We start from the raw sequence: 24,581 nt of genomic DNA, 5'->3' as shown, positions 1-24,581 counted from the left end.
TTTCTGATTTCTGTTTTGTGTGCTTAATAAAATACTACTATTGATTAACCATTCCTTGTGTCTGTGTGTGAATGTGTTTTCATAGTAAATCCTTGATCTTGGTAACACGTCAATTAAATATTATTAATAAGAGAACTAATCAACCCAGATAAACATTAAATTATCAATTATTGAATTGTTCCTACAACATATATTTGTCAGTTATTACCAATTCTGTGGATGCTGAAAGAAATGTTTCATATGGACACATTTTCACAGAGCAACGACAATCCATGAAAGAAGACCACGTTAACCAACTGACGATGCTTAAGTTTAATAGCAAAACATAATGCACAAGGATTGAGAAGTGTTTGTTTCTGTCTTTCATGCAAACATAAGCAACACTCATGGGTGCTTTATGAACAACTTTTTACATTATATTCAAAGAACAAAACAAATGAAAACAAAACACAGAAGTAATACACAGCTTACAGGTTTTACATAATCTATCAAATGCCCAGTTTCCAATAAATGGTTATATTATCTATACTGTTCAGAGATCAGTGCCAGAATAGGGAAATCCATTAAAAAAACAGTATCTTCCCTTCTGTTGACTAAATACACATTTGCGCCTATTGAGATGCACATAAAGGAAATTATTATAATTTTGTTTTTACAAAACGATTTACGTAAAAGTATTCTGGTAAATTAAAACCTATAAATAATGTATTTACACTTTTGAGTTGTATGAAATAATATTGAAAAAACCCTCTTTTAAAATCCTGTTCTATGTGTTCACAGGGATGTAAGGGGTAAAATGCATATCAGTAGCCGTCTACAGCGTTCTGTTTATTAATCTGCAAATACATACTTTGCAATAATGGCATGACAAATTAAAATGGTTAAAGTAGCATAATGAGATGACTGTTTAATGATTTCTCATTGTGGCTTACAGTGGAGGTAATATCGACATCTTGTGTCTTTAGGACTAAATTACAGGTTAAAAAAACAAGTCATTGGGGCTCCCGAGTGGCGCATCCAGTAAAGGCGCTCCACGTGGACTGCATGATGCGCCCTATAGACTGGATGTCACCGGTTTGAGTCCAGGCTATTCCACTGCTGACTGTGGACGGGAGCTCCCAGGGGGCGGCGCACAATTGACCGAGCCCCACCCGGGGGGGGGCTCTTAGGTCAGCCAGGGTGTCCTCAGCTCACCGCACACCAGTGACCCCTGTAGTCTGGCCCTGTAGTCTAATCTGCCTGTAAGCTGCCCAGAGCTGCATTATCCTCCGACGCTGTAGCTCTGAGGTGGCTGCATGGAGAGTCTGTGTGAGCGGTCGGCTAACGGCACACTTCGGAGGACGCGTGTCTTCGTCTTCGCCACTCGCGTCAGCGCGGGGTGGTAGTGGTGAGCTGAGCCTAAAAATAATTGGCTATTCCAAACGGGAGAAAATGATCAAAAAACAATTGCCGACTACTAAATTATAAAAAAGTCATTTAAAACACAGGGCCCTACTTATCGCAATGCATGACACATGTCTGTATGCTGCAGGTATAGCTTCCTGCTGATGTCTTTCTGCAAATCTTGCTATTCCATGAACTCCCAGGACTGTCCTGATAGGCACGTCGGTCAATGCAGCCGCTGCACTGAGGAATAAGCCAGTTACAGGGACACCTGCTGCTTTTTCATGATTGCTGCAGTATATTCACACACTGATCTCACATCATATACAGTGCGTATGAAAGTCTACACCCCCTTGAACTTTTTTCACATTTTGTTGTGTCAGTGCCTCAGAGTTTCATGCATTTAAATGAGGATTTTTTTCCACTTATCTACACACCGTACTCCACACTGTTAAGGGGAAAAAAGTTATATATTCAAAATACAAAACTGAAAGATCATAATTGGATAAGTCACCCCCCTGAGTTAATACTTGGTGGAAGCACCTTTGGCAGCAATTACAGCTGTGAGTGTTGGGATAGGTCTCTACCAACTTTGCACACCCCTAGATTTGGCAATATTTGACCATTCTTTACAAAACTGTTCAAGCTCTGTCAAGTTCCTTGGGGAGCGTTGATGGATAGCAATCTTCAAGTCATGCCACAAATTTTCGATTGGATTTAGGTCAGGGCTCTGACTGGGCCACTCAAGGACATTTAACTTTGTTCCTTAGCCACTCCAGTGTAGCTTTGGCTGTGTGCTTTGGGTCGTTGTCATGCTGAAAGGTGAACTTCCGTCCTAGTTTCAGCTTTCCTGCAGAGGGCAGCAGGTTTTCCTCAAGGACTTCTCTGTACTTTGCTCCATTCATTTTCCCTTCTATCCTGACAAGTGCCCCAGTCCCTGCCGATGAGAAACATCCCCATAACATGATGCTGCCACCACCATGCTTCACAGTAGGGATGGTGTTCTTTGGATGATGCGCTGTGTTGGGTTTGCTCCAAACCAAACGCTTTGCATTTAGGCCAAAAAGTTCCATTTTAGTTTCGTCAGACCACAAAACTTTTTGCCACATGGCTACAGAATCTCCCGGGTGTTTTTTTTGCATACTTCAAACGGGATTCAAGGTGGGCTTTCTTGAGTAATGTCTTCCTTCTTGCCACCCTACCATACAGGCCAGATTTGTGGAGTGCTTTGGATATTGTTGTCACATGCACACTTTGACCAGTCTTGGCCATAAAAGCATGTACTCTTGCAAAGTTGCCATTGGCCTCTTGGTAGCCTCTCTGATTAGTCTCTTTCTTGCTTGGACATCCAGTTTGGAGGGACGGCCTGATCTAGGCAGGGTCTTGGTGGTGCCATACACCTTCCACTTCTTAATAATCGTCTTGACCATGCTCCAAGGGATATTCAAGGCCTTTGATATGTTTTTATACCCATCCCGATCTGTGCCTTTCAACAACTTTGTCCCTTGTTGCTCATGGTTGAGTCTTTGCTTTGAAATGCACTACCAGCAGAGGGAACCAAAACAAACTGCTGAATTTATCCTGAAATCATGTGAATCACTACAATTTAATACAGGTGGAGGCCACTTAACTTGGTGTGTAATTTTGAGGACGATTGGTTACACCTGAGCTAATTCAGGATTGCTATTACAAGGGGGGTGGACACTTACCCAACCATGCTATTTCAGTTTTTATTTTTAATTAATTTTCTACAAATTTCTAGAATATTTTTTTCACTTGGAAGTTGTGGGGTAGGATGTGTAGATAAATGAAAAAAAAACTATTCTAATGCATTTTAATTCCAGGATATAAGGCAACAAAAGGTGAACATTTTGAAAGGGGGTGTAGACTTTCTATAGGCACTGTAGGTGCTTTAGATCTATAATAATTTGCATACATAGCAGACCAGGAATTTTCAGATTTGACCTTTTTCTAAACTTTTTAATTCATTTATTTTAACAGTTATCTGCAATTAAAACTGACAGAGATACACATGGGTCTGTGCTGGTATTCTGACAGAGATACACATGGGTCTGTGCTGGTATTCTGACAGAGATACACATGGGTCTGTGCTGGTATTCTGACAGAGATACACATGGGTCTGTGCTGGTATTCTGACAGAGATACACATGGGTCTGTGCTGGTATTCTGACAGAGATACACATGGGTCTGTGCTGGTATTCTGACAGAGATACACATGGGTCTGTGCTGGTATTCTGACAGAGATACACATGGGTCTGTGCTGGTATTCTGACAGAGATACACATGGGTCTGTGCTGGTATTCTGACAGAGATACACATGGGTCTGTGCTGGTATTCTGACAGAGATACACATGGGTCTGCTGGTATTCTGGTGTGATTGAGGTGCTTTCATTCTGTAAACTGAATAGTTTTTTTAAGTGTCCAAACGGACTAAATCTCTGTGAACTCGACGGTGCCTCTTTAGTTTATTTGACTCTACAAATCTCTTCCCACAGTCAGTACACTCAAAGGGTTTCTCTCCTGTGTGGATTCTGAGGTGTATTCTAAGGTTGCTTCTCCAACTGAAACTCTTCCCACATTGAGGACACTGATATGGTTTCTCTCCAGTGTGAATTCGCTGGTGTAGTTTTAAGTCTTTTGAACCTCTGAATCTCTTCCCACAATCAGCACAGTGAAATGGTTTCTCTCCTGTGTGAATTAGCTGGTGTGATTGAAGGTTACATTTCTGAATAAAACTCTTCCCACACTCAGTACACAGATAGGGTTTCTCTCCTGTGTGAATACGCTGGTGAGTTATAAGCCCACCTACCCATCTGAAGCTTTTTCCACATTCAGTACAGTGATGGGGCGTCTGTTCTTTATGAATCTGTTGGTGTGCTTTCAGGTTTCCTAGGTCACTGAAATTGGTGCCACATTCAGTACAGTGATAGAAGATCTGCTCTGAAGGAATCTGCTGGGGAGTTTGTCTGGGAATGAAGTTGCCCTGGGTTGCAGAATTGTTAACAGCCTCAGGATGTGGAGTCACTATGTAACCCAGAGTAAGTGATCGGCGCTCTGTTCTCAGTTTCTTCACATATTCATCTTGCGGTGTTGAATCTCTGTGTTTTTTGCACTGCATCTTGCCATCGGAAGTAATTTGGCCCTGGGATGCTGGAGTGGAGTTGTGTCTTCCTATATCTGCTTTAGAAGCGGAGGAAAGAGAAACAAAGGTTACTGCACAGCATTAAATCACATTCACATTCTTGCAAGGCTTCACCTCCAAAACCCTCGAGCGGACTGTACACCGCCAGCTCTCTGCTTTCCTGTCCAACCACTCTCTGCTTGACCCTCTCCAATCTGGCTTCCGCTCTGCTCACTCCACTGAAACCGCCCTTCTCTCTGTCACCAACTCACTTAAGTGTGCCCGAGCTGCCTCTCTCTCCTCTGTCCTAATTCTCCTCGACCTCTCTGCTGCCTTTGACACTGTTGATCACTCTATTCTACTATCATCTCTTGCTGACCTGGGGATCTCTGGCACTGCTCTGGCCTGGTTCTCCTCCTACCTCTCCAACCGCACTTACCAGGTAACCTGGCGTGGAGCAACCTCCACACCTCACCCTCTCTTAACTGGAGTCCCCCAAGGGTCAGTCTTGGGTCCTCTCCTGTTCTCTCTCTACACCCGCTCCCTGGGCCCCCTCATCGCATCCTATGGTTTCTCATACCATTTCTATGCTGATGATGCTCAGATTTTCCTCTCCTTCCCCACCTCTGACTCCACCATCTCCTCCCGTATCTCTACCTGTCTGTCTGCTATTTCCTCCTGGATGCACTCGCATCACCTCAAACTCAACCTCTCTAAATCTGACCTCCTTTTCTTTCCCTCCTCCTCCCCCTCCTCTGATCTCTCTATCTCTGTTCCTCTGGAATCTACCACACTCTCTCCCTCTTCCTCAGCTAAAAACCTTGGAGTCACCCTGGACCCCTGCCTCTCTTATTCCCAGCACATCTCCACTCTGGCACGCACTTGCAGATTCTTCCTGAGCAACATCCGAAGAATCCGACCCTTCCTCACCAACTATGCTACCCAGCTCCTGGTCCAGGCCCTGGTACTCTCCCGCCTAGACTACTGCAACTCCCTCCTGGCTGGCCTCCCTGCGTCCGCCACCCGTCCGCTCCAGCTCATCCAGAACTCTGCTGCTCGCCTGGTGTTCTCTCTACCTCGCTTTGCCCACGCTACTCCACTACTCCGCTCGCTCCACTGGCTCCCGATCACCGCTCGCATCCAGTTCAAGACTCTTGTACTAGCCTACAGATGCCTTGATCAGACTGCACCCAGCTACCTCCAGACCCTCATCTCTCCCTACACCCCCACTCGACCTCTCCGCTCCGCCTGCACTAGAAGACTGGCTCTACCTCCGCTACGCTCCCCTGCCTCCCGAGCCCGCTCCTTCTCCACCCTTGCTCCGCAGTGGTGGAACGACCTTCCTACAGATGTCAGGACTGCCCAGTCCCTGACCACATTCCGGCGCCTCCTTAAGACTCACCTCTTCAAACAGCACCTGTAGAACTCCTCTGTTGTATCCTGGGACACTATCACCCTTCATTTAAATATGCTTTATTTTGCTCTTATCTGCCCCCTATTTTACTGCATTTAATCCTGTACCTCAGAATATTGTAATCTCCCAAGTGTTTAATCTGTAGTATTTTGTACTTAATCATATCCTGATGTAACTATCACTACTTAATCATATCCTGATGTAACTTTCACTATTATCTGCTGTATTATTGAATTGTGGTTTGTCACACTTGAGAATTATTGTATTTCTTGTTCTTATTGTATGACTTATATTGTAACACTTGAATGTATTTGTATTTGCTTGCGATTGTAAGTCGCCCTGGATAAGGGCGTCTGCTAAGAAATAAATAATAATAATAATAATAATAATGAGAACATTAAAAGGCAAGTTTGTCAGACTATACACAGACAGAATTAGATCTACTCAAAAACTTTAAAACAATCTTGTTGATTATCATATTGTCTAAGTGGCTGTACAATCCTTCACAAAACAATTGCAATTCTTATATAACTGCATTTTTGACATTCTGCTTACATGTTGTGCTGCTAGTGCATGGCATTGCTCCTTCCTCCTTTCCATCTTCTGGGGTGTGAAGTTTCCTCTGAATGGACCCCAGCACAGTGCCCTCTTCTCCAACACTAGAACAAGTGTCTTCAGACACAGACTGATTGGGTTTCATGCAGACCAATTCAGGTGGACAATAAACACAATGGCTAGATCCCAGCTGAACTACATTGTCCTCCAGTATATTTTCTTTAGAAACTTCCCCTGTAATGGGGACAGGTTCCAGTTCAGGTGCCTCCTCTTTAATGTTGACAAGTTCAAATTCATAGGCCTCGTCTTTAATGTGGACAGGTTCCAGTTCAGTTGCCTCCTCTTTAATGTGGACAGACTCAAGTCTTGGGGCTTCTTTACCTTCCAAAGACGTCTGCTGTGTAACCTGCATTAAACTTGCACACTGTTCATGATCAAAGATCCCCTCTTGTGTGTAAACAGTGTCTAGCCCCTCATCGGCTTCAGTGAAAGTCTGCCTCTCTGTATTATCTGTGGAAACAAAATGATGAAAGCTTTTAATTCTCACTACACAGATAAATACAGGAGTGTAATTCAGAGGATCAAATTCTGTGGCGTTTAGAATTATATGAAAAAATAAATCATGGATATTCATCCCATAGAGCAGTGGTTTTCAAACTTTTTAGGCCCCATAGCCCTTTCCAAAAAACCTAGTCTACCGCGTACCCCCATCTGAGATAGGGTCATAATATACCTATGAAACCAGAAAGAAAATTGTATTTTCTAATTACTAGGCTTCAGTACTTATTGATGTTAACTGAAAATAATTTTAAAAAATGCTTACCTACCAATGTGATGGACGTGCCTGCTTTTTATCACAGATTTCAGTAAAACTGCACCCTGATCAGTAAACAATGCAGCCCATCCACAAGGGTATGTTATTCTGTATTTAAAAATGAACGAATAGGACTTCAAGTTACAAAAAAATTAAGCGGGTCAATAAAAAAATAAACAAGCCTTGATTTGCTGGCTCAGAGGGAAAGAGGAGGGGCTAGAGTTCAGCCAATCACTGTTCATGGAAAACTGCTGTTAAACTAATTAAATCAAATCAAATTAAAACTAAAAATGCATGTAAAATTATTTGAAAATCCAGACCAGTAAGTACGGCAAAACAAGTCCAAAGACAGGTTAATGCTTTTGAAACACAAAACTAGGGTTCTAATTTAAAACAAAATCTGAAAGAAATTCTCAACAAAAGTCACGCATTTCTTCCAACAAATGCAAAAGTGTAGAGAGAAAACAGACGGGGCATTTTGCATAAAAACAATTAAACATTTACAAATACAGGCATTTAAAAAAAAAAAATCAGGTAGCATGCGGAACTGTGTGAATATTGAATAACACATTTAATATGTGTGTTTTTTCTTTATTAGAAGAAAGGTGACATTTATATTATGCAGTCAAAAACGACTTTTAGCAAAATGCTTCCATGTTAGTGTTTAGTGCATGTGAATCAGCTGCCAGACAGCTTGTTGATGGGCACTCGCTACATGATATGAACACACGCAATAGGACTGGAGAAGGGAATCCAATTCCAGTCACTTCCCAATCCCAGGAGTTAGGGATTGATTTTTATTTTTTTTAATCCTGCAATTCCATTTTTGTAATAATAATACCGTGCTTTTGCTTTTATTAGCCTAATAATTAGCGGCGTACACACGTAGGCTAATGCAATCACTCGACAAAGGAGTTCTTCAACGAATTAGTCATAGTGAAAAAACACATGAAGCACTGCGAGTAAAGATAACACAGTCGTGTCGCTCCAGCTCCAGCGCAGTGATTTCACCGTCTTAGTACGGGACAGCTGCCTGCTCAACTCAATAATACTGTTATTTAAAAACACAAACTTAGATAAAACACACTGAACTAATTAAACTACAAACACTGAACATTTAAAATCCAGAAAGTAAACATACATAGTAAATACTACACATTTTTAAAAGCAGCAACATCATACAATGATTTTTTTTTCTTCTTTTTAGCCTACAGACTGCAGAACCACTGCCCTGCTGTTTAAATATGTCATTTAGTCACGTGTGTGCAATGCTCACTCACTGTCAGCAGCCGGTTGGGTGTTTATAGTTAACCTCGCCCAACAGAAAGGAAACGTACACCAGTACGGCTGTGCTTTCATTTGAAAGGTGATTCAACATTGTTAATTCGATTGCTAAGTCGCAAAGTACTACAATGTGGTAAAGAAATTAAAAAAAATAATCTGTTGTCTGCCATTACAGGATTTTTCTCGCGTACCCCTTGAGGAGCGCTCGGGCACCCCCAGGGGTACGCATACCCCAGTTTGAAAAACGCTACCATAGAGAGACATATTACCTTGAATGTATTTTTTAAAACAGTATTATATATTACTCTAAATCACTGTGCATAAATATTTTGTTTTTGATTAGCAGCTCAAAAGTTAGTATAGTACTCTTTCAAAAATGATCATGCACCTGTACGATGCATGATTTTAATTAAGCAGATTTCCACTCGGATATTAGGGCGGGTAAAGCAGGCGTCTACTGATTCTACTATGGTGAGCTCTGCTTAGTCCCTCCAGGATTCCGCAATCGTGGAAAAAATCACGGAAATTTGCGCTCTCCCGTGGGTTTTTTCAATTTTGCAAAAAACGAAAACAGAAACATTTGCTCCCTACTATCACTGTACATGTCACTAGCGTGCATACATGCTATCTGTATAATGAGAAATGTGGTGGGGTTTCAGTGCAAGGCTTTAGTTCAACCATCGTGAGATTCCAGAGGCCATCAGTGAACTCCAGAAACAAATCTATATTAGCACCGAATAGAATGGCAAAAGATAGGGCACACATGCAAAATGCAAGTCCAGTACTTCCAGTAACTCACCGTCATAGCTTCTGTTAAAACAGCAGAAGACCGTGACAACGACCATGGATAGACAAACAGCGGCTACTGAAGAACAAGGTAAGATTATTATTATTATTATTATTATTTATTATTATTATTATTTTACAAAAGGATTTCATAGTTTAGTCGCAAGTTCAAAGTGAAGCGTTGTTCTGTTACTCCTATGTGAAAGGTCAGAGAAAATCTATTAGGACCTTGCTTGTACTCCCTATATTGCACATGGTATAGTAACATGAATGCTCAAAAAGGAAGGGGGTGGTAAACTATATTAGATATTATCCGATTACTTGGGATGACTTAACATTTTTGTGAAAATCCTCTTTTTTAAATTGTTACTTTCCTGTTTGTTTTGTGGTATGTGATGGTAGCACTTTCACATTGTGGTCTTGGTCAAAGAAACACAAATGCTAGTTTATCAGCCAGTCAGTGTTGACTGTCACTGATTCCAAGCGCTTGTCACAGATTCCAAACTATTTCTATGTGCTGTCTTTATGTGGATAAAAATACAACATTTTGGTGAACAACACGTTTTAAAAATACCCTGTTACATTTGTACAAGATGTACAAGCCTCGTACACATTTGTAAAACAGTGCATTTGTAAAATGTACCGATGCGAATTTGAATCCCATTGCACAACTACAATCTTATTCTGCTAGGCAAATGTTATTATTACTAATGTGATTAAATATAGTCGTATGTTTTGGCCATACCTGTATTTAATTTATTTTTAAAAATTGTTATGTTTTATGTATATTTAAAAAAAAATGGCATCCAATAGTTAGTGCTATAAGAGTTTTAAAAAAGTGAATGATCTTTGCTTTACTGTATGTGTTTTTTTCCTTCTTTGATTTCCATAAAATATGGCAAATATGTTTGTTCTGTTTTTTTTTCAGATTTCAGTAATGTGATTTAATAAAAAATGAATTTAACTAACTGCGACTTAATTTTTCTTATTTATTTATACTCATTAACACTGTTTTTCATTTAAGTCATTGCCGCAGAATTTTGCAGAAAACACTCTTTTCTCGTTGCAGATTTTAGGAAATTTTACCACAGATTTCCGTGGGGACTATCTGCAGAGAGCGTTCTGCGTTTCTCGTGAACGTTGCAGTTTTCAGCTCGTGGTATAACTGAATACTAATCAGTGAAGCACAACCTAAAAGTATATCTGACAAACATTAATAATAAACACTAATATGTTTATGTTTTTTTTGTTTTATTTTACTAACAATAGCAGTTGGCTGAATTTGTTCATGGTGTTTGATAAGAGTACATCCAGATTACCCAGCGTATTGTTTCACGAGTACATTTCTTACTTTCAAAAGAAAAATGAAAGAAGAGTCTACAGAAAGTGCAAAACAATAGTTACACTGAGTTCCCTTTGGATCATTTTTGTGTTGGCTTTAAACATTGTTCATTATTATAGTTTCACCTGTGAGGTTAATTGTGACAGAGACAAAGTGAGTCTTGGTGATACATCTCCCTCCCGACCTGTGAGGGCGCTGTGTAAAGGGAACAGAGTACCCTGGACTAGATGGCCAGACAATACATTCCCAGGGTTAGGCGGAAGTTGGTCATCTAGAAAGGGGGTGGAGCTCCGGTACACTAAATCATCGACCTGGAAGGGAAACGACGTGGCAGCCGCGGATTGGACGTGTTAACCAAGGGGTCATGATAGAGGGTACAAAATGGAATGGAGCGATGTGATCTGTTCCTTTTGCTATGGTCAATGCTAGACCGAAAGGAGAACTGTACTGTGAACCGTGAGTGTATTGTTTGTTTTGTTTGTCGTGTCTAAATTGTAATTGTTTGTTATTTAGACGGCTAACACGATCCGGAGCTGCCACCAAAGGCCAGCACTAAACCCGGATCAACATCAAAGCACTTTGTATCACTAAAGAACTGTCTTTTCACTACGAGCACTAGAGCACGCACTGTGGACTTGTGTTTTTGTCTGTGTTACGTGTGGTTGAAAAAGGAAAAAGCCTGTTAACTTATTATTTAGTTATTATTTACTGCTGTTTCGCCATCAGGCAATTGGATTACAAAATAAAACACCACTGCACCTGGATTATCATTGTCTGTCTGTTTATTGATCACCTGCACACTGTTAACCACTTTGCCACACGTGCTGTCAGATAAAAGGGGATGGATCACGAATTACTTTTAGAGCTGCTGGAGGCGCTGGACAGCAGACGGGAGGCAGAGGAAAGACGTAGAGAGGAGCGATTACACGGCACTGATCGAGAGGGTCGGGCTGGTGATACCGCCCCCTGCACCAGCAGGACCCGTGATGACAGCCCAAAAGCTAGGGCGCAAAAGACTGCGGCGGAGGATGACCCAGAGGCCGGCAACCACTGCGTCATGGACCAAGGAATTCTGGGCAAGTCAGCTGGGACCCTGCCAGTTCAGGGAGGCTCAGGCAGCCTACCAGGCCATGACGGAGGCCAAAACAGCCCACTGTGACCTAGTAAAGCAAGCCATTCTGCGCCACCTGAACATCACAGGAGAAACACACCGTGTAAGGCTCCGGGACTACAAAAGGTCCCCAGATACACGCCCCAGGGTTGTCGCACAGAAGCTGTGCAATCACATGGTGCACTGGCTCAACCCCACCCAGAAAACAAGCTTGGAGATGGGCAAGGCAATTGTGGTTGAGCAGTTTTGCCACGATACAAAAGCATGGATACGGCACCACAACCCCGACACCCTGGAAGAGGCAGTGAAACTCGCCGAGGACTTCGAAGACTCCCTGGTTTCCGCCCAGGTCGGCCTACTCACTGCTCCAGCACAACGGAGCAGCCGAGCACCACCTCCTCTCTCCGCTCCACCATCACCGGGACCGGGTCCGAGACCTCCTAGACTGCCGACCCCATTAAAGGTTACGTGCATATTACAGGCCTGTTTAAAAATACAGACCCAGCGCTTTCCAATGATGTTTTCAGTGTGTGTATATATAAGGTACTCCTGCCCAGAGATATGATCACCATAAGGTAAGCCTCTCATCATGTGACAAAGTTCACAATTTAGGTTTTGTTTTCAGTTGATTGCTCTCTCATTGTAGGAGCTAGAGAGAAAGAGGCGGTATCACTGGAAACCTTAGAATCTCAGCTTTCAAGCATTCAAAATTCTAAAAGGTATAGACAATGCTGACCCAGGGAACTTTTTCGATCTAAAAAAAGAAACAAGGACCAGGGGTCACAAATGGAGAGTAGATAAAGGGGCATTCAGAACAGAAAATAGGAGGCACTTTTTTACACAGAGAATTGTGAGGGTCTGGAACCAACTCCCCAGTAATGTTGTTGAAGCTGACACCCTGGGATCCTTCAAGAAGCTGCTTGATGAGATTCTGGGATCAATAAGCTCCTAACAACCAAACGAGCAAGATGGGCCGAATGGCCTCCTCTCATTTGTAAACTTTCTTATGTTCTTAATTTGCATTCACTGGATAACGTACCAGTTTGCTATCTTTGCCCACTCTTTTCGTATCAAAATCTGTTTTGTGCCAGGATAAATACACAAAAAAATGTAACATTCCCACTCGTGGATCATTTAAATTAGCAGTTTTTAGCAGTTTTTAGCAGTTTGAAGCGACAGACAAGCAAACCAAGTGCGAGAAGGAGAGAGCGGGTTGGGAGAGGGGAGGAGAGAATGGGCTCGCCCCAGGTTCAGCTGCCGGAGCGGGGCTGAAGCAAAGCTGAAGCGTCTCGTCTCCCGGAGAAAGCCACAGCTCCTCTCGCAGCAAAAAAAGTAAATACATTAGGAAAGATAACCACGTAATAGACTTGATATTTATTTAGTTATAAAATGAATGCTAACGTGCCAGTGCAGATTTTCTCCATTTCAGATAATGTATCAAAATGGAGCCAGAAACGGAAGTTAGACTGAGCAGCTGTTTACAGTTTGAACAACACCTGTACTGTATTTACTGTAGAAATATTGCATGAATCACTAGTATAGGGAATTGGAGCACATGCTGCAGGATCTTTATATCTGTGGTGCGTTATAACCGAAAGCCTTATAGCGAGGGAGCACTGTGGTATTACTAGAGCTGGCAGTATTGATCGATGCACAAAAATATATATATAAACATTAAACCACATGCACTTTCATTTTATAAGGACGTATTTAAATGATGTATACCTGTAATACGTTCCCACCCCCCACACACACATTTTCAGTACTTTTCTGCAATAAAATGTTTTTAAAAATCCATGATAAAAAAAGATTTTATTAAATTAATGATTAGTTCTATTTTTGCAGTCTGTGACATTTTATTTAATCGACTCAGCACGTTCTTTATGCGTGACGTCTCTCAGCTCGGCTCGCCTTTCTCTAGTGTAAACGCAACTCCAGCTACCCGAGCTGTACCAGGCTGGCTCGACTCAGCACCGGCTCAGCTCGGGTGTGCAGGTGGAAAAGCGGTAGCGATCTTCAACATCGTCAAATATATCCCATGCAAGTAATAGTGTGTGACCAAGAATCGTAACATTAATACAACTTTACCTTTAACTCTGATGAATAATCCCTGGTTCTCGTTCCTCTGAAAGTCTTGTTCATTGCAGTCGGGGTTCATGTTTCTGAGAGGTTGTTTAATGTCTGCATCTGCAGCGTTCATGCATTCTCGCACCGCTTTCAACTCGCTCTCTGATATTTCCAATCTCAGCTTCAGACTTTCATTCTCTTTCTCCTTTCCAGCCATTTCCATTCGGAATTCAGTGAATTTGCCGCCGACAACTTTTGTGATTTGGCACAAGACGGTGTCTACAGCCGCTTTCACTGCGTGCTCGATGGTAGAGGCGAGCTCGTCTTGAAAGAACGACACGGAGACACTGACGTCCATCTTCACTGACTGTTAGCTTGAGATATTTTCTCCTTATTCGGGATTTTATTATTAATAATATTGGGAGACTCGCTTTTTTATTCAATCAGCACTTGATTTAGGTAGCAAGTAGCATCGACAGAGCGAATTACTGTAACAATACAATCCGTACACAGCGTTCTGGCGCCATTAAGAACAAAATAATAAACTCCAAAACTCGTACTTTCAGTAAACTACTGTGCAAGCTGTGATACCGTATCTGCTTCGATTGCTTTAGCAAACAAATCATGCGGACAAATTCAACTTCTCTGTAGCTAAACAACACCCACACACACTGTAAACAACCCAGCACACACTTCCTCTTCCTGCTGTCATGGAGACGTCACGATAACAGATTGGCGCCCCCTGCTGAAAACCTCCGGAAGAAACCTGCCGGTAATTATTCCTTGTCTGCTCTGTGCGAGTACGAGAAATATTTAACAAAAGGAATAAATGTTATTTATTTTGTGATACGAAGGTGTGCGTCTGGAAATGCACTGCTTCGTGTAGGAAGGGCATTTAAATATCTTCATTAATGTACATGCATCCTCAGACCAGTATAATAATAATAATAATAATAATAATAATAATAATAATAATAATAAGTATTGTTTTTTTAAATAACATTTATTAGAGGACATGACTGCAGTCTTTCAAAACTTGGTATAGTTAACCCTAACCAATACTTAAAGCACAGTGTGACCACAGGACAGTAGCAAATGATGCGGAGACAGAGTAAGGACAGGGGGAAGGAGACGCGTCTTCACACAGAGAGTGGTGAGGGGATGGAATGGGCTGTCATCCTTTAAGACCTGACTTGACAAAGTTCCAAGATCAGTCAGCTTCTGGAGCTGGATGAGCACAGATGGGCTGAATGGCCTCCTCTCGTTTGTAAATGGCCTCATGTTCTTAACATTTCTTTCTTGTCCCCTGAATGTTCTATGATGTTTAGTGAATGGCTCTTCCTGCAGTTGCTCAGACTGTTGGTGTGTTTGTGCTCAGAGCTGCTCTTCAGTCCCAGTTTCCTGCCACACACAGCAAGGTACAGTAATCTAGATCAGCCAAAGAGTGGAGAGAATTGTTCACCTGGGTCAGCTTGACGTTAAAAGTGTCGATTAGAATAAAATGCATGCACTGTAGCAACATTGCTGGAAAAAAGAGAAACATACAACTCATTGTATGTGTTTTGTTGCAGTTTCATGGTAAGTGTTTCTTATGGTTTGTGAGTATACTATGATTTATAAAAATAAAAAATAAATAGTAATTTATAGTTCATAGTTAGCGTTCCGTTTGATTTAGGCTAGTAGGTACCTGGGGGGCAAAACATTCACGCTACTGAAACATGTGAACGGCTTTTCTGGTGATCGCTTTATTTTTCAGTTGTTTTTTTCCCCGATTTAAAAAGCCTGTCATATGAAACGTTCCCTCTGCACCCACTGCCTCTGAGTACGCTATTGATTGGTCAACAGTGATATGCCTACTAGCATTAATTCCAATGGAATGTATGTAGTTACATATAAAGTTTAAACTGCTGTATGCTGAGACAATCATTAGAACACTTTGGGAGTAAAACTGATGAAGGGGTCCGGGTTGAGAACGCACAAAACATTTAGTAAATGTGTCTCTGGTGACAGAAACTGTTTTAATGCTGTTGGAAAACTGATGCAGACCTAACCTAATACTACTGCCTTAAATTTAAATCAAAGTTCAACCACACGAATGCAACACACCCACTGTATCAATCAAATGCAGAAGTTACAGTACCTATACAAATGCATAACGTTCAGAATCAATCTGGAGAGCAAAGCTGTTTGTTCAGCTGCAAACCTCTATCATCTGAAATGTCCATTACTCTTTGTTTTGCACTTTATTCGACAGCAGGACACTTCTGCATACCCACGCCTAGCTGACCGCTGGCGCATGGATCCCAATGTGACTCGATTGGCAGGGAAATCAGTATACCACGCACAGAGCGTCTGCTAAGAAATAATAATAATAATAATAATAATACAAGACTTTATTTAGCACACAAAACAATATCATTAACACCCACAACCAATATACCATTCCCCGGGCTGATCAGCACCCCCGCATTACAATCCACACAGTGTCACACACTAAAGATCCCTCCCATCAACAAATACCTAAAACCATAATTATCCCCTTGCTAACACCATGCAACAAATACTTTGTTATTTCACATCTAATTGGTTAAATAGCTAAAATTATGTGTGCTCACATTATATAAATAAATATGTTCTAAAGTACATAACTAGAATGAATAATCACTATAACCAGGCAGATTAAAATAGCAATATTTAACTCAGTTTCCAGAAGTGGATCACACCAAGATATCCCCCACCCTCTCCAAGCCTAGCCTTATAAAGTGCAATGTCCAGCTCAGCTGATCCGTGTCACTCTGAATTGCTTTCCGATCCAGGCTTAACTCTCCCGGCTCCTCTACAGTCCCGCACAATTCCACTTTCTCCTCCTCACAGCCCTATCACGGCTGGTTTTGTTGTGCCTCCTGTAGTATTCGACGGCTCCTCCTCTCGCATTGCAGCCTGTCCCGGCTAATCCAGCTCTACAGCCCTCAATGCAGGTAGATACGGCCAGTTCAATTCCTCTAATACATTGTGTACATGCTGCACCTCTATTTGGCTAAAGCCTCAGTTAATGTCCCTTTCCAGTAGGCCACTGATACTTAACTTAGGAAGCATTTAGCCCAATGTTGAGGTGCCGTCCCTCTCTTGTAGGGCTGGTCTACTCCCCTGTCTTCTTGTCAGCTCACACGAGGAGCTTATGGTCGTCCCCATCTTTCTCTTCTTGCAGCAGCGTCGGCTCCCCCACGCTGCTCTCTCCAGGCCTCTGGTCAGCTTTTCCCTGCCTTTCCTAACGGTCTCAGTCTCTCGGTCCCCGTCTTTCTCTCGCTGGCTGACTGGCTGGCTGACTCCAGGCCATCCACTCCAAGCTCTCCGTGGCGCCGGTTTGGTTTCTCTGCATGGATCTCTGTTCTGTGCTGGTTCTCTTCTCTGATTCTCCTTCTAATTCTTCCCTTTCGCCTTCCAATCAGCTCGTCTTTATAGATTAGTAAATAGATATTTACTAATTCATAAATTAGTCCAGTAGAGTACCTCAGATGCACTTCACCTGGGGAGGTGACCCAGTATGAACCCTGGGAAATACAACGCTAAATCCCCACCTGGCTATTTCCAAATTCTACACTCTGAAACTGGAAATTTCTATACTTTGACCTACACTATGAGCTGGGTCTAGGGAAAGGCCTGAACAGATGGAACTCAGAACCTTTCTATGTAAAGAACGCCTTGCCCCACATGTTTCGTATACAACAGATCTCTTAGGAAAAATAGTTAAAGGTTTGGGGCAATGTGATTTACATACTTTCATTAACTACTGAAACGATGTCAACCACAGCTATAAGTACTGGTTCATCACAGCTGTCATTACGCTTTGACCCCAATTTCATATTCTCTACATAGTGACAACAAACATCTATTAGGAAGAATAGTTGAATATTTGGGGCAATGTTATTTGCATACTTTTAAATTCACCAATTGTATGTAGTGGTTCATAAGGCTGTCATTTACATTTGAAGAACGCTTTGCCCCAGCATACTGCCAATTGTATAATACAGTGTGGTGTTATGTTTAGTGTCACATTACAGCAGTGGTTCCGAACTGCAATCACTTTGAGAACTGTCGCAATGGTTATCGTAAACAGACAGCAACGGTTTTACGGCAGTCATCAATGAGCGAACACACACAGGGGATCATAAATGGAGATTAGATAAAGGGGCATTCAGAACAGAAGATAGGAGGCACTTTTTTACACAGAGAATTGTGAGGGTCTGGAACCAACTCCCCGGTAATGTTGTTGAAGCTGACACCCTGGGATCCTTCAAGAAGCTGCTTGATGAGATTCTGGGATCAATAAGCTACTAACAACCAAACAAGTAAGATGTGCCAAACGGCCTCATCTCATTTGTAAACTTTCTTATGTTCTTCTCATGTTCTTATATTGGTCTGAGTGTTAAACACAATATAAATTCGGTCTTGAATTACTCAATCTCGTCCTCTGAGTATATTACATGTGGACTAAACAGTTAAGTGTTTTACACTGTTGAGGCAGACCAACTGTTCCACCTGTGGGTGTCTAGATAGAACATGTCAGTTAAGACTGATTTAGTGTAAAACCTTAACCTCAATTTCCCAAGTTTTGTGGGTTTGTGTTGCAAACTTAACGTAATCCTAACATAGTTTTTTGCAACGAGTCTACAACAATGAGACAGATCCTGAGTTAAACACGCAGCGAACTCCATATGTTTTAATAATGCACCAAAAACACAACGTAACATTGAAAGAGTACGTTGAAAAGCACTGAAATTGAAAAATTATCGCATTAAATTGACAAGGCAGCAATGCAAATTATTATTATTATTATTTTTATTATTATTATTATAATATCTGTGCTTTCTAAATAAACGCCCAGAGCTTATATAAACATGACACCTATTTCTATTAATTTGCCATGTTTGTAATTATGTAATTGATTGATGTTTGAATTGTTTGTATTCAAGGTATTTTTCTTCAGTTGCTTGTACTCTCTGATGAAGGCAAAGCTGATCGAAATGTCATAGAGTACTCTTTTTTTATGTAACAAAATAGTGTCCTTTACATCGTGTTGCACTTTTCTTCTGTTTGATATGTATTTCCAGCAGGCATTTATTATTATTATTATTATTATTATTATTATTATTATTATTATTGTTGTTGTTGTTTATAAATGCCTGCTGGAAATACAAATAACAGAAAAAAGGGGAACACTCACCATGTAAAGGATACAATTTTATTAATTGTTACATTAAAAAGAGAGAGTACTCTTGCCTCCTTTCCACTGCAGAACCGAGCCGTGCCAGGACCATACCGAGCCCTCACAGTGCCGTTAAAGAGAGCCTGGGTTGTTTTCCACTGCAGAGCCGAGTCGTGCTACTGACATCACATGCAAAGAAAGACAGTTGTTATTAATTATTATTAATTAACTCAGTTTGCCTGAAGATGCACAAACAAATGGTGTTTAAAAATGAATAGACCATCGGCACAGCTATATCTTGTATCGCTATATTTTGTAAATATATTTAGGAAGGTCTTTATAATCCACACTTTTTACTGATTATATCGACTTACTAAAGTAAAATTCATTCTGTTGAAAAGGTTTTAGAAATAGATTTGCAAAACATTTCCCGTTTAATGATAGTTGTTTTTTCTAGCTGTTTGTTTGGGTGCTAGGCCCGGCGTTATGGTCGGGCTTTAGGGGGCCTGGCCCCCCCAGTTTAGGTCCAGTGACCCCCCAGTTTCAGATTCGAAATTGATTCAGTACCGTCAGCTTCCAGTTCTAGCGGTAGATGACGCTGGAATATCTCGCCACCGACTGTGAATCAAATTTAAAATCAATCCGTGCAAGCGCTGTATTTTTAAGCGTAGTTCACTATTGGACAGTAAATACTAAACAAAGACACAATTGGTCCAAAGGAATTTTATTATCCACCAAAATCAGCCAAACAATGCATCGACGAAAGCAACCAATCCTGTACCTGCAACTGCCGAGAGCCAATCACAGACTGCCAGCTCGACTGGAGCACAGGCACAGCATCTTTCAAAAACAACAAAGCGAGACGCAGACAGTTCAGTAATATTGCTCCATTCATATGTAGATTTAGGAGAGAAAGGCTTTGGTGAAGGTAGAAACATGGAGAGTTAGAAGGCATTTTAGAGTGATATTTAATGAGAGGTTGTATTGGTAGTTCAGACTCCATCGTACACGGACTGTTCAGTTATTGCTCCGTTCATTCCTTATGCAAATGTCCACATTATAAAAAGTGCTGTGCTGGTATTCTGACAGAGATACACATGGGTCTGTGCTGGTATTCTGACAGAGATACACATGGGTCTGTGCTGGTATTCTGACAGAGATACACATGGGTCTGTGCTGGTATTCTGACAGAGATACACATGGGTCTGTGCTGGTATTCTGACAGAGATACACATGGGTCTGTGCTGGTATTCTGGTGTGATTGAGGTGCTTTCATTCTGTAAACTGAATAGTTTTTTTTTTTAAGTGTCCTAACGGACTAAATCTCTGTGAATTCGACGGTGTCTCTTTAGATTATTTGAGTCTACAAATCTCTTCCCACACTCAGTGCACTCAAAAGGTTTCTCTCCTGTGTGGATTCTGAGGTGTATTCTAAGGTTGCTTCTCCAACTGAAACTCTTCCCACATACAGGACACTGATAGGGTTTCTCTCCAGTGTGAATTCGCTGGTGTAGTTTTAAGTCCTTTGAACCTCTGAATCTCTTCCCACAATCAGCACAGTGAAACGGTTTATCTCCCGTGTGAATTAGCTGGTGTGTTTGAAGGCTACATTTCTTATTAAAACTCTTCCCACACTCAGTACACAGATAGGGTTTCTCTCCTGTGTGAATACGCTGATGAGTTGTAAGCCCACTTACCCATCTGAAGCTTTTTCCACATTCAGTACAGTGATGGGGTTTCTGTTCTTTGTGAATCTGTTGGTGTGCTTTCAGGTTTCCCAGGTCACTGAAATTGGTGCCACATTCAGTACAGTGATAGAAGATCTGCTCTGAAGGAATCTGCTGGGGAGTTTTTAGGGGAATGAAGTTGCCCTGGGTTGCAGAATTGTTAACAGCCTCAGGACGTGAAGTCACTATATAACCCAGACTAAGTGATCTGCTATCTTGTACAGAAAGATTTTGAACTGAGGACGTTCTCAGTTTCTTCACATATTCATCTGGGGGTGATGACTCTCTGTGTTTCTTGTACTGCATTTTTCCCTGGGGTTCAGGAGTGGAGTTGTGTCTTCCTATATCTGCTTTAGAAGCAGAGGAAAGAGAAACAAAGGTTACTGCACAGCATTAAATCACATTCACTTTCTTGTCTGTCAATTAACAATGAACATTAAAATACAACTTTGTCAGAGTATAAATCTACAGCATTAGATTTACTCAAACTTTAAACAATCTTGTTTATTATTAATTTTATTCATTTTTATTAATTTATTCTAATTGGAATAGAGGTAATTTAGAATAATGATAAACTCTTAATCCTTCACAAAACAATTGCAATTCTTATATAACTGCTTTTTTGACATTCTGCTTACATGTTGTGCTGCTAGTGCATGGCATTGCTCCTTCCTCCTTTCCATCTTCAGGGGTGTGACGTTCCACCTGAATGGACCCCAGCACAGTGCCCTCTTCTCCAACACTAGAACAAGCGTCTTCAGAGACAGACTGATTGTGTTTCATGTGGACCAATTCAGGTGGACAATAAACACAATGGCTAGAGCCTAGCTTAACTATATTCTCGTCCAGTATATTGACTTTACTTTCTTTACAAATTTCCCCTGTGATGAAAATGGACTCCAGTTCAGGTGCCTCCTCTTTAATGTGGACAGGCTCCAGTTCAGGTGCCTCCTCTTTAATGTTGACAGGCTCCAGTTCAGTTGCCTCCTCTTTAATGTGGACAGGCTCGAGTCTTGGGGCTTCTTTACCTTCCAAAGACGTCTGCTCTGTATCCTGCATTAAACTTGCACACTGTTCATGATCAAAGATCCCCTCTTGTGTGTAAACAGCTTCAACCTTTGGCTCCTCATCTGCTTCAATGAAAGCCTGCCTCTCTTTATTATCTGTGGGAAAAAAAATGATACACGCTTTATACTCTCACTACACAGATAAATACAGGAGTGTAATTCAAAGAAGGACAAATTCTGTGGAGTTTAGAATTATATAAAACAAATCATGGATCTTCATCCCATAGATAGATGTATTCAGTTCCAATTTCAAGGGCACCCTAACAACTTGCTGTATATTGCAGATCATAATTTGTTCTGATTTATAAAATACATATCTTCTCCACATTTCTCATGAACTTTCAAGTTTTCATCTATATTATTATTATTATTATTATTATTATTATTATTTATTTCTTAGCAGACACCCTTATCCAGGGCGACTTACAATTGTTACAAGATATCACATTATACATTATTTCACATTATATTGTGATTATATTATATTATAACTGAATACTAATCAGTGAAGCACAATCTAAAAGTATAAAAGCTCTGGTAAACTTAAATAATAATCCAAATACTCATACTTTGATGTTATTATTGTTTTATTTTAATAACAGCATCCAGATTATACTGTGTGTTGTTTCACAAGTCACTAATTGATACATGTTTTACTTTCAAAAGAAAAACGAAGGAAGGGTCTACAGAAAGTGCAAAACAATAGTTCCCTTTGGATCATTTTTGTGTTGGCTTGAATCATTGTTCATTATTACAGTTTTATCTGTGAGGTTAATGTTGTTGATGCTGTACACATTTTAAATGGTACACACAGTTATGCTAAGATGGCAAGTAAATGGTAACACAATACACATTTTCAGTGCAGATTTTGGATGATTTAGAATAACTTTCCTGAACAGAAGAAAACAAATAAGCGTATTTCTGAAGAGATTCAGACTGTTTTCTTGAGTCTGTGCCCCCAGAGACTTAATTAAAACATCTTGAAACACAATTACTTGTTTGGTGTGAGTCTTTCATTCATCTAAACAAAGGATATCATTTAGAAAGTAGTACTGGTGCAGTGCTATTTTCGGGTACGCTGTAGAAGTGGTACTCAGCACACTGCGCTTGCTCGCACATGCTTAAATAACTTCCGCTAAGAAAGCAGGGAAGCGCCAATTCAAATCTGATACATTGTACTGTTTTCGGTCTTTTACGTCTTTTTAAATTAAATTTATGATATTCTTCCACCATTAAGAAAATAGCACGCGGATATTTATCACGTGCAATACATTGGGGTCTTGTACATTTGTTTTTACTGATGTAACTTCGCGGTGGACTTCTCATTTTCCCTTATTCGTCGTGGATATTTTTTTTTTTCTTTTAAGAGAAATTGATTGTCTGTTTCCAGTTTAAGTTTGCATAAAACATATATAATTAATAGTAAATGTACCTCTGTTTGACAATCACCCATCAGATCGCAATCGATTGACCTAGTACCAAAATCTAACAGCATACCACTTTGTGACATTACATGGGTCAAGTTTTGGTAACCGTACACTTTCTAAAACTACACCGGTCATGTACTCACCACAGAAATCTCCATAGTGCTATTGAACTTCAGGTACAATGGGAGTTTAACACATGTATCCCATGCAAGTGATAGTGTATATTTAATAAATAACTGGAAGGCATACAAGAACCATAACATTATTAATCTCACCTTGAACTCTGATGAATAACCCCTGGTTCTCGTTCCTCTGAAAGTCTTGTTCATTGCAGTCGGGGTTCATGTTTCTGAGAGGTTGTTTAATGTCTGCATCTGCAGCGTTCATGCATTCCCGCACTGCTTTCAACTCGCTCTCTGATATTTCCAATCTCAGCTTCAGACTTTCATTCTCTTTCTCCTTTCCAGCCATTTCCATTCGGAATTCAGTGAATTTGCCGCCGACAACTTTTGTGATTTGGCACAAGACGGTGTCTACAGCCGCTTTCACTGCGTGCTCGATGGTAGAGGCGAGCTCGTCTTGAAAGAACGACACGGAGACACTGACGTCCATCTTCACTGACTGTTAGCTTGAGACTGATATCCTTTCTGTATTCACGCTTTTATTATGAATAATATTGGGAGCCTCTCTTTGTTATTCAGTCAGCACTTGACTTAGCCAGCAAGTAGCACTAACACAGCGAATTACTGTAACAATACAATATCTGCTTTGCTTGCTCAGTAAACAAATCATGCAGATAAATTCAACTTCTCTATTGCTGCAGCTAAACAACCCCCCACAGTCCCACACACACACTGTAAACAACCCAGCACACACTTCCTCTTCCTGCTGTCATGGAGACGTCACGATAACAGATTGGCGCCCCCTGCTGAAAACCTCCGGAAGAAACCAGGGGTCACAAATGGAGATTAGATAAAGGGGCGGTCAGAACAGAAAATAGGAGGCACTTTTTTACACAGAGAATTGTGAGGGTCTGGAACCAACTCCCCAGTAATGTTGTTGAAGCTGACACCCTGGGATCCTTCAAGAAGCTGCTTGATGAGATTCTGGGATCAATAAGCTACTAACAACCAAACGAGCAAGATGGGCTGAATGGCCTCCTCTCGTTTGTAAACTTTCTTATGCTCTTATGTTCTTATATAAAATGCATCCTCAGACCATTATTATTATTTATTTATTCATTATTTATTTCTTAG

At 41.0% G+C, this 24,581-nt stretch overlaps 2 protein-coding genes across 5 annotated transcripts; both read right to left on the bottom strand.

The window, feature by feature from the left end:
• Positions 1 to 297: 297 nt before the first annotated feature.
• Positions 298 to 14,648, bottom strand: LOC131724926 (zinc finger protein 3-like). 2 transcript variants are annotated; one of them, XM_059018000.1, is made up of 3 exons: positions 13,920 to 14,648; positions 6,495 to 7,004; positions 298 to 4,584 (listed from the first exon to the last, which is right to left on the bottom strand). In XM_059018000.1, exons 1-3 carry the CDS (start codon positions 14,254 to 14,256, stop codon positions 3,818 to 3,820), a joined length of 1,614 nt encoding a protein of 537 aa, XP_058873983.1. In that variant the 5' UTR covers positions 14,257 to 14,648; the 3' UTR covers positions 298 to 3,817. The 2 variants fall into 2 exon arrangements, with proteins under 2 accessions (XP_058873983.1, XP_058873984.1); XM_059018001.1 differs by having other exon boundaries at positions 298 to 4,581.
• Positions 14,649 to 19,184: 4,536 nt separating this feature from the next.
• On the bottom strand, positions 19,185 to 24,258 carry LOC131724924 (zinc finger and SCAN domain-containing protein 2-like). 3 transcript variants are annotated; one of them, XM_059017996.1, is made up of 4 exons: positions 23,601 to 24,258; positions 21,470 to 21,994; positions 20,802 to 21,181; positions 19,185 to 19,283 (listed from the first exon to the last, which is right to left on the bottom strand). In XM_059017996.1, the coding sequence occupies exons 1-4, from the start codon at positions 23,935 to 23,937 to the stop codon at positions 19,281 to 19,283; spliced, it is 1,245 nt and encodes a 414-aa protein (XP_058873979.1). In that variant the 5' UTR covers positions 23,938 to 24,258; the 3' UTR covers positions 19,185 to 19,280. The 3 variants fall into 3 exon arrangements, with proteins under 3 accessions (XP_058873979.1, XP_058873977.1, XP_058873978.1); XM_059017994.1 differs by lacking the exon at positions 19,185 to 19,283 and having other exon boundaries at positions 19,813 to 21,181; XM_059017995.1 differs by lacking the exon at positions 19,185 to 19,283 and having other exon boundaries at positions 19,813 to 21,178.
• Between the last annotated feature and the right edge of the window lie 323 nt (positions 24,259 to 24,581).

Source organism: Acipenser ruthenus, chromosome 58, assembly GCF_902713425.1.
Source record: "Acipenser ruthenus chromosome 58, fAciRut3.2 maternal haplotype, whole genome shotgun sequence".
NCBI classification, from domain to species: domain Eukaryota; kingdom Metazoa; phylum Chordata; class Actinopteri; order Acipenseriformes; family Acipenseridae; genus Acipenser; species Acipenser ruthenus.
Note: the sequence above shows the minus strand (reverse complement) of the source record. Positions and strands in the feature narration are given on the sequence as shown.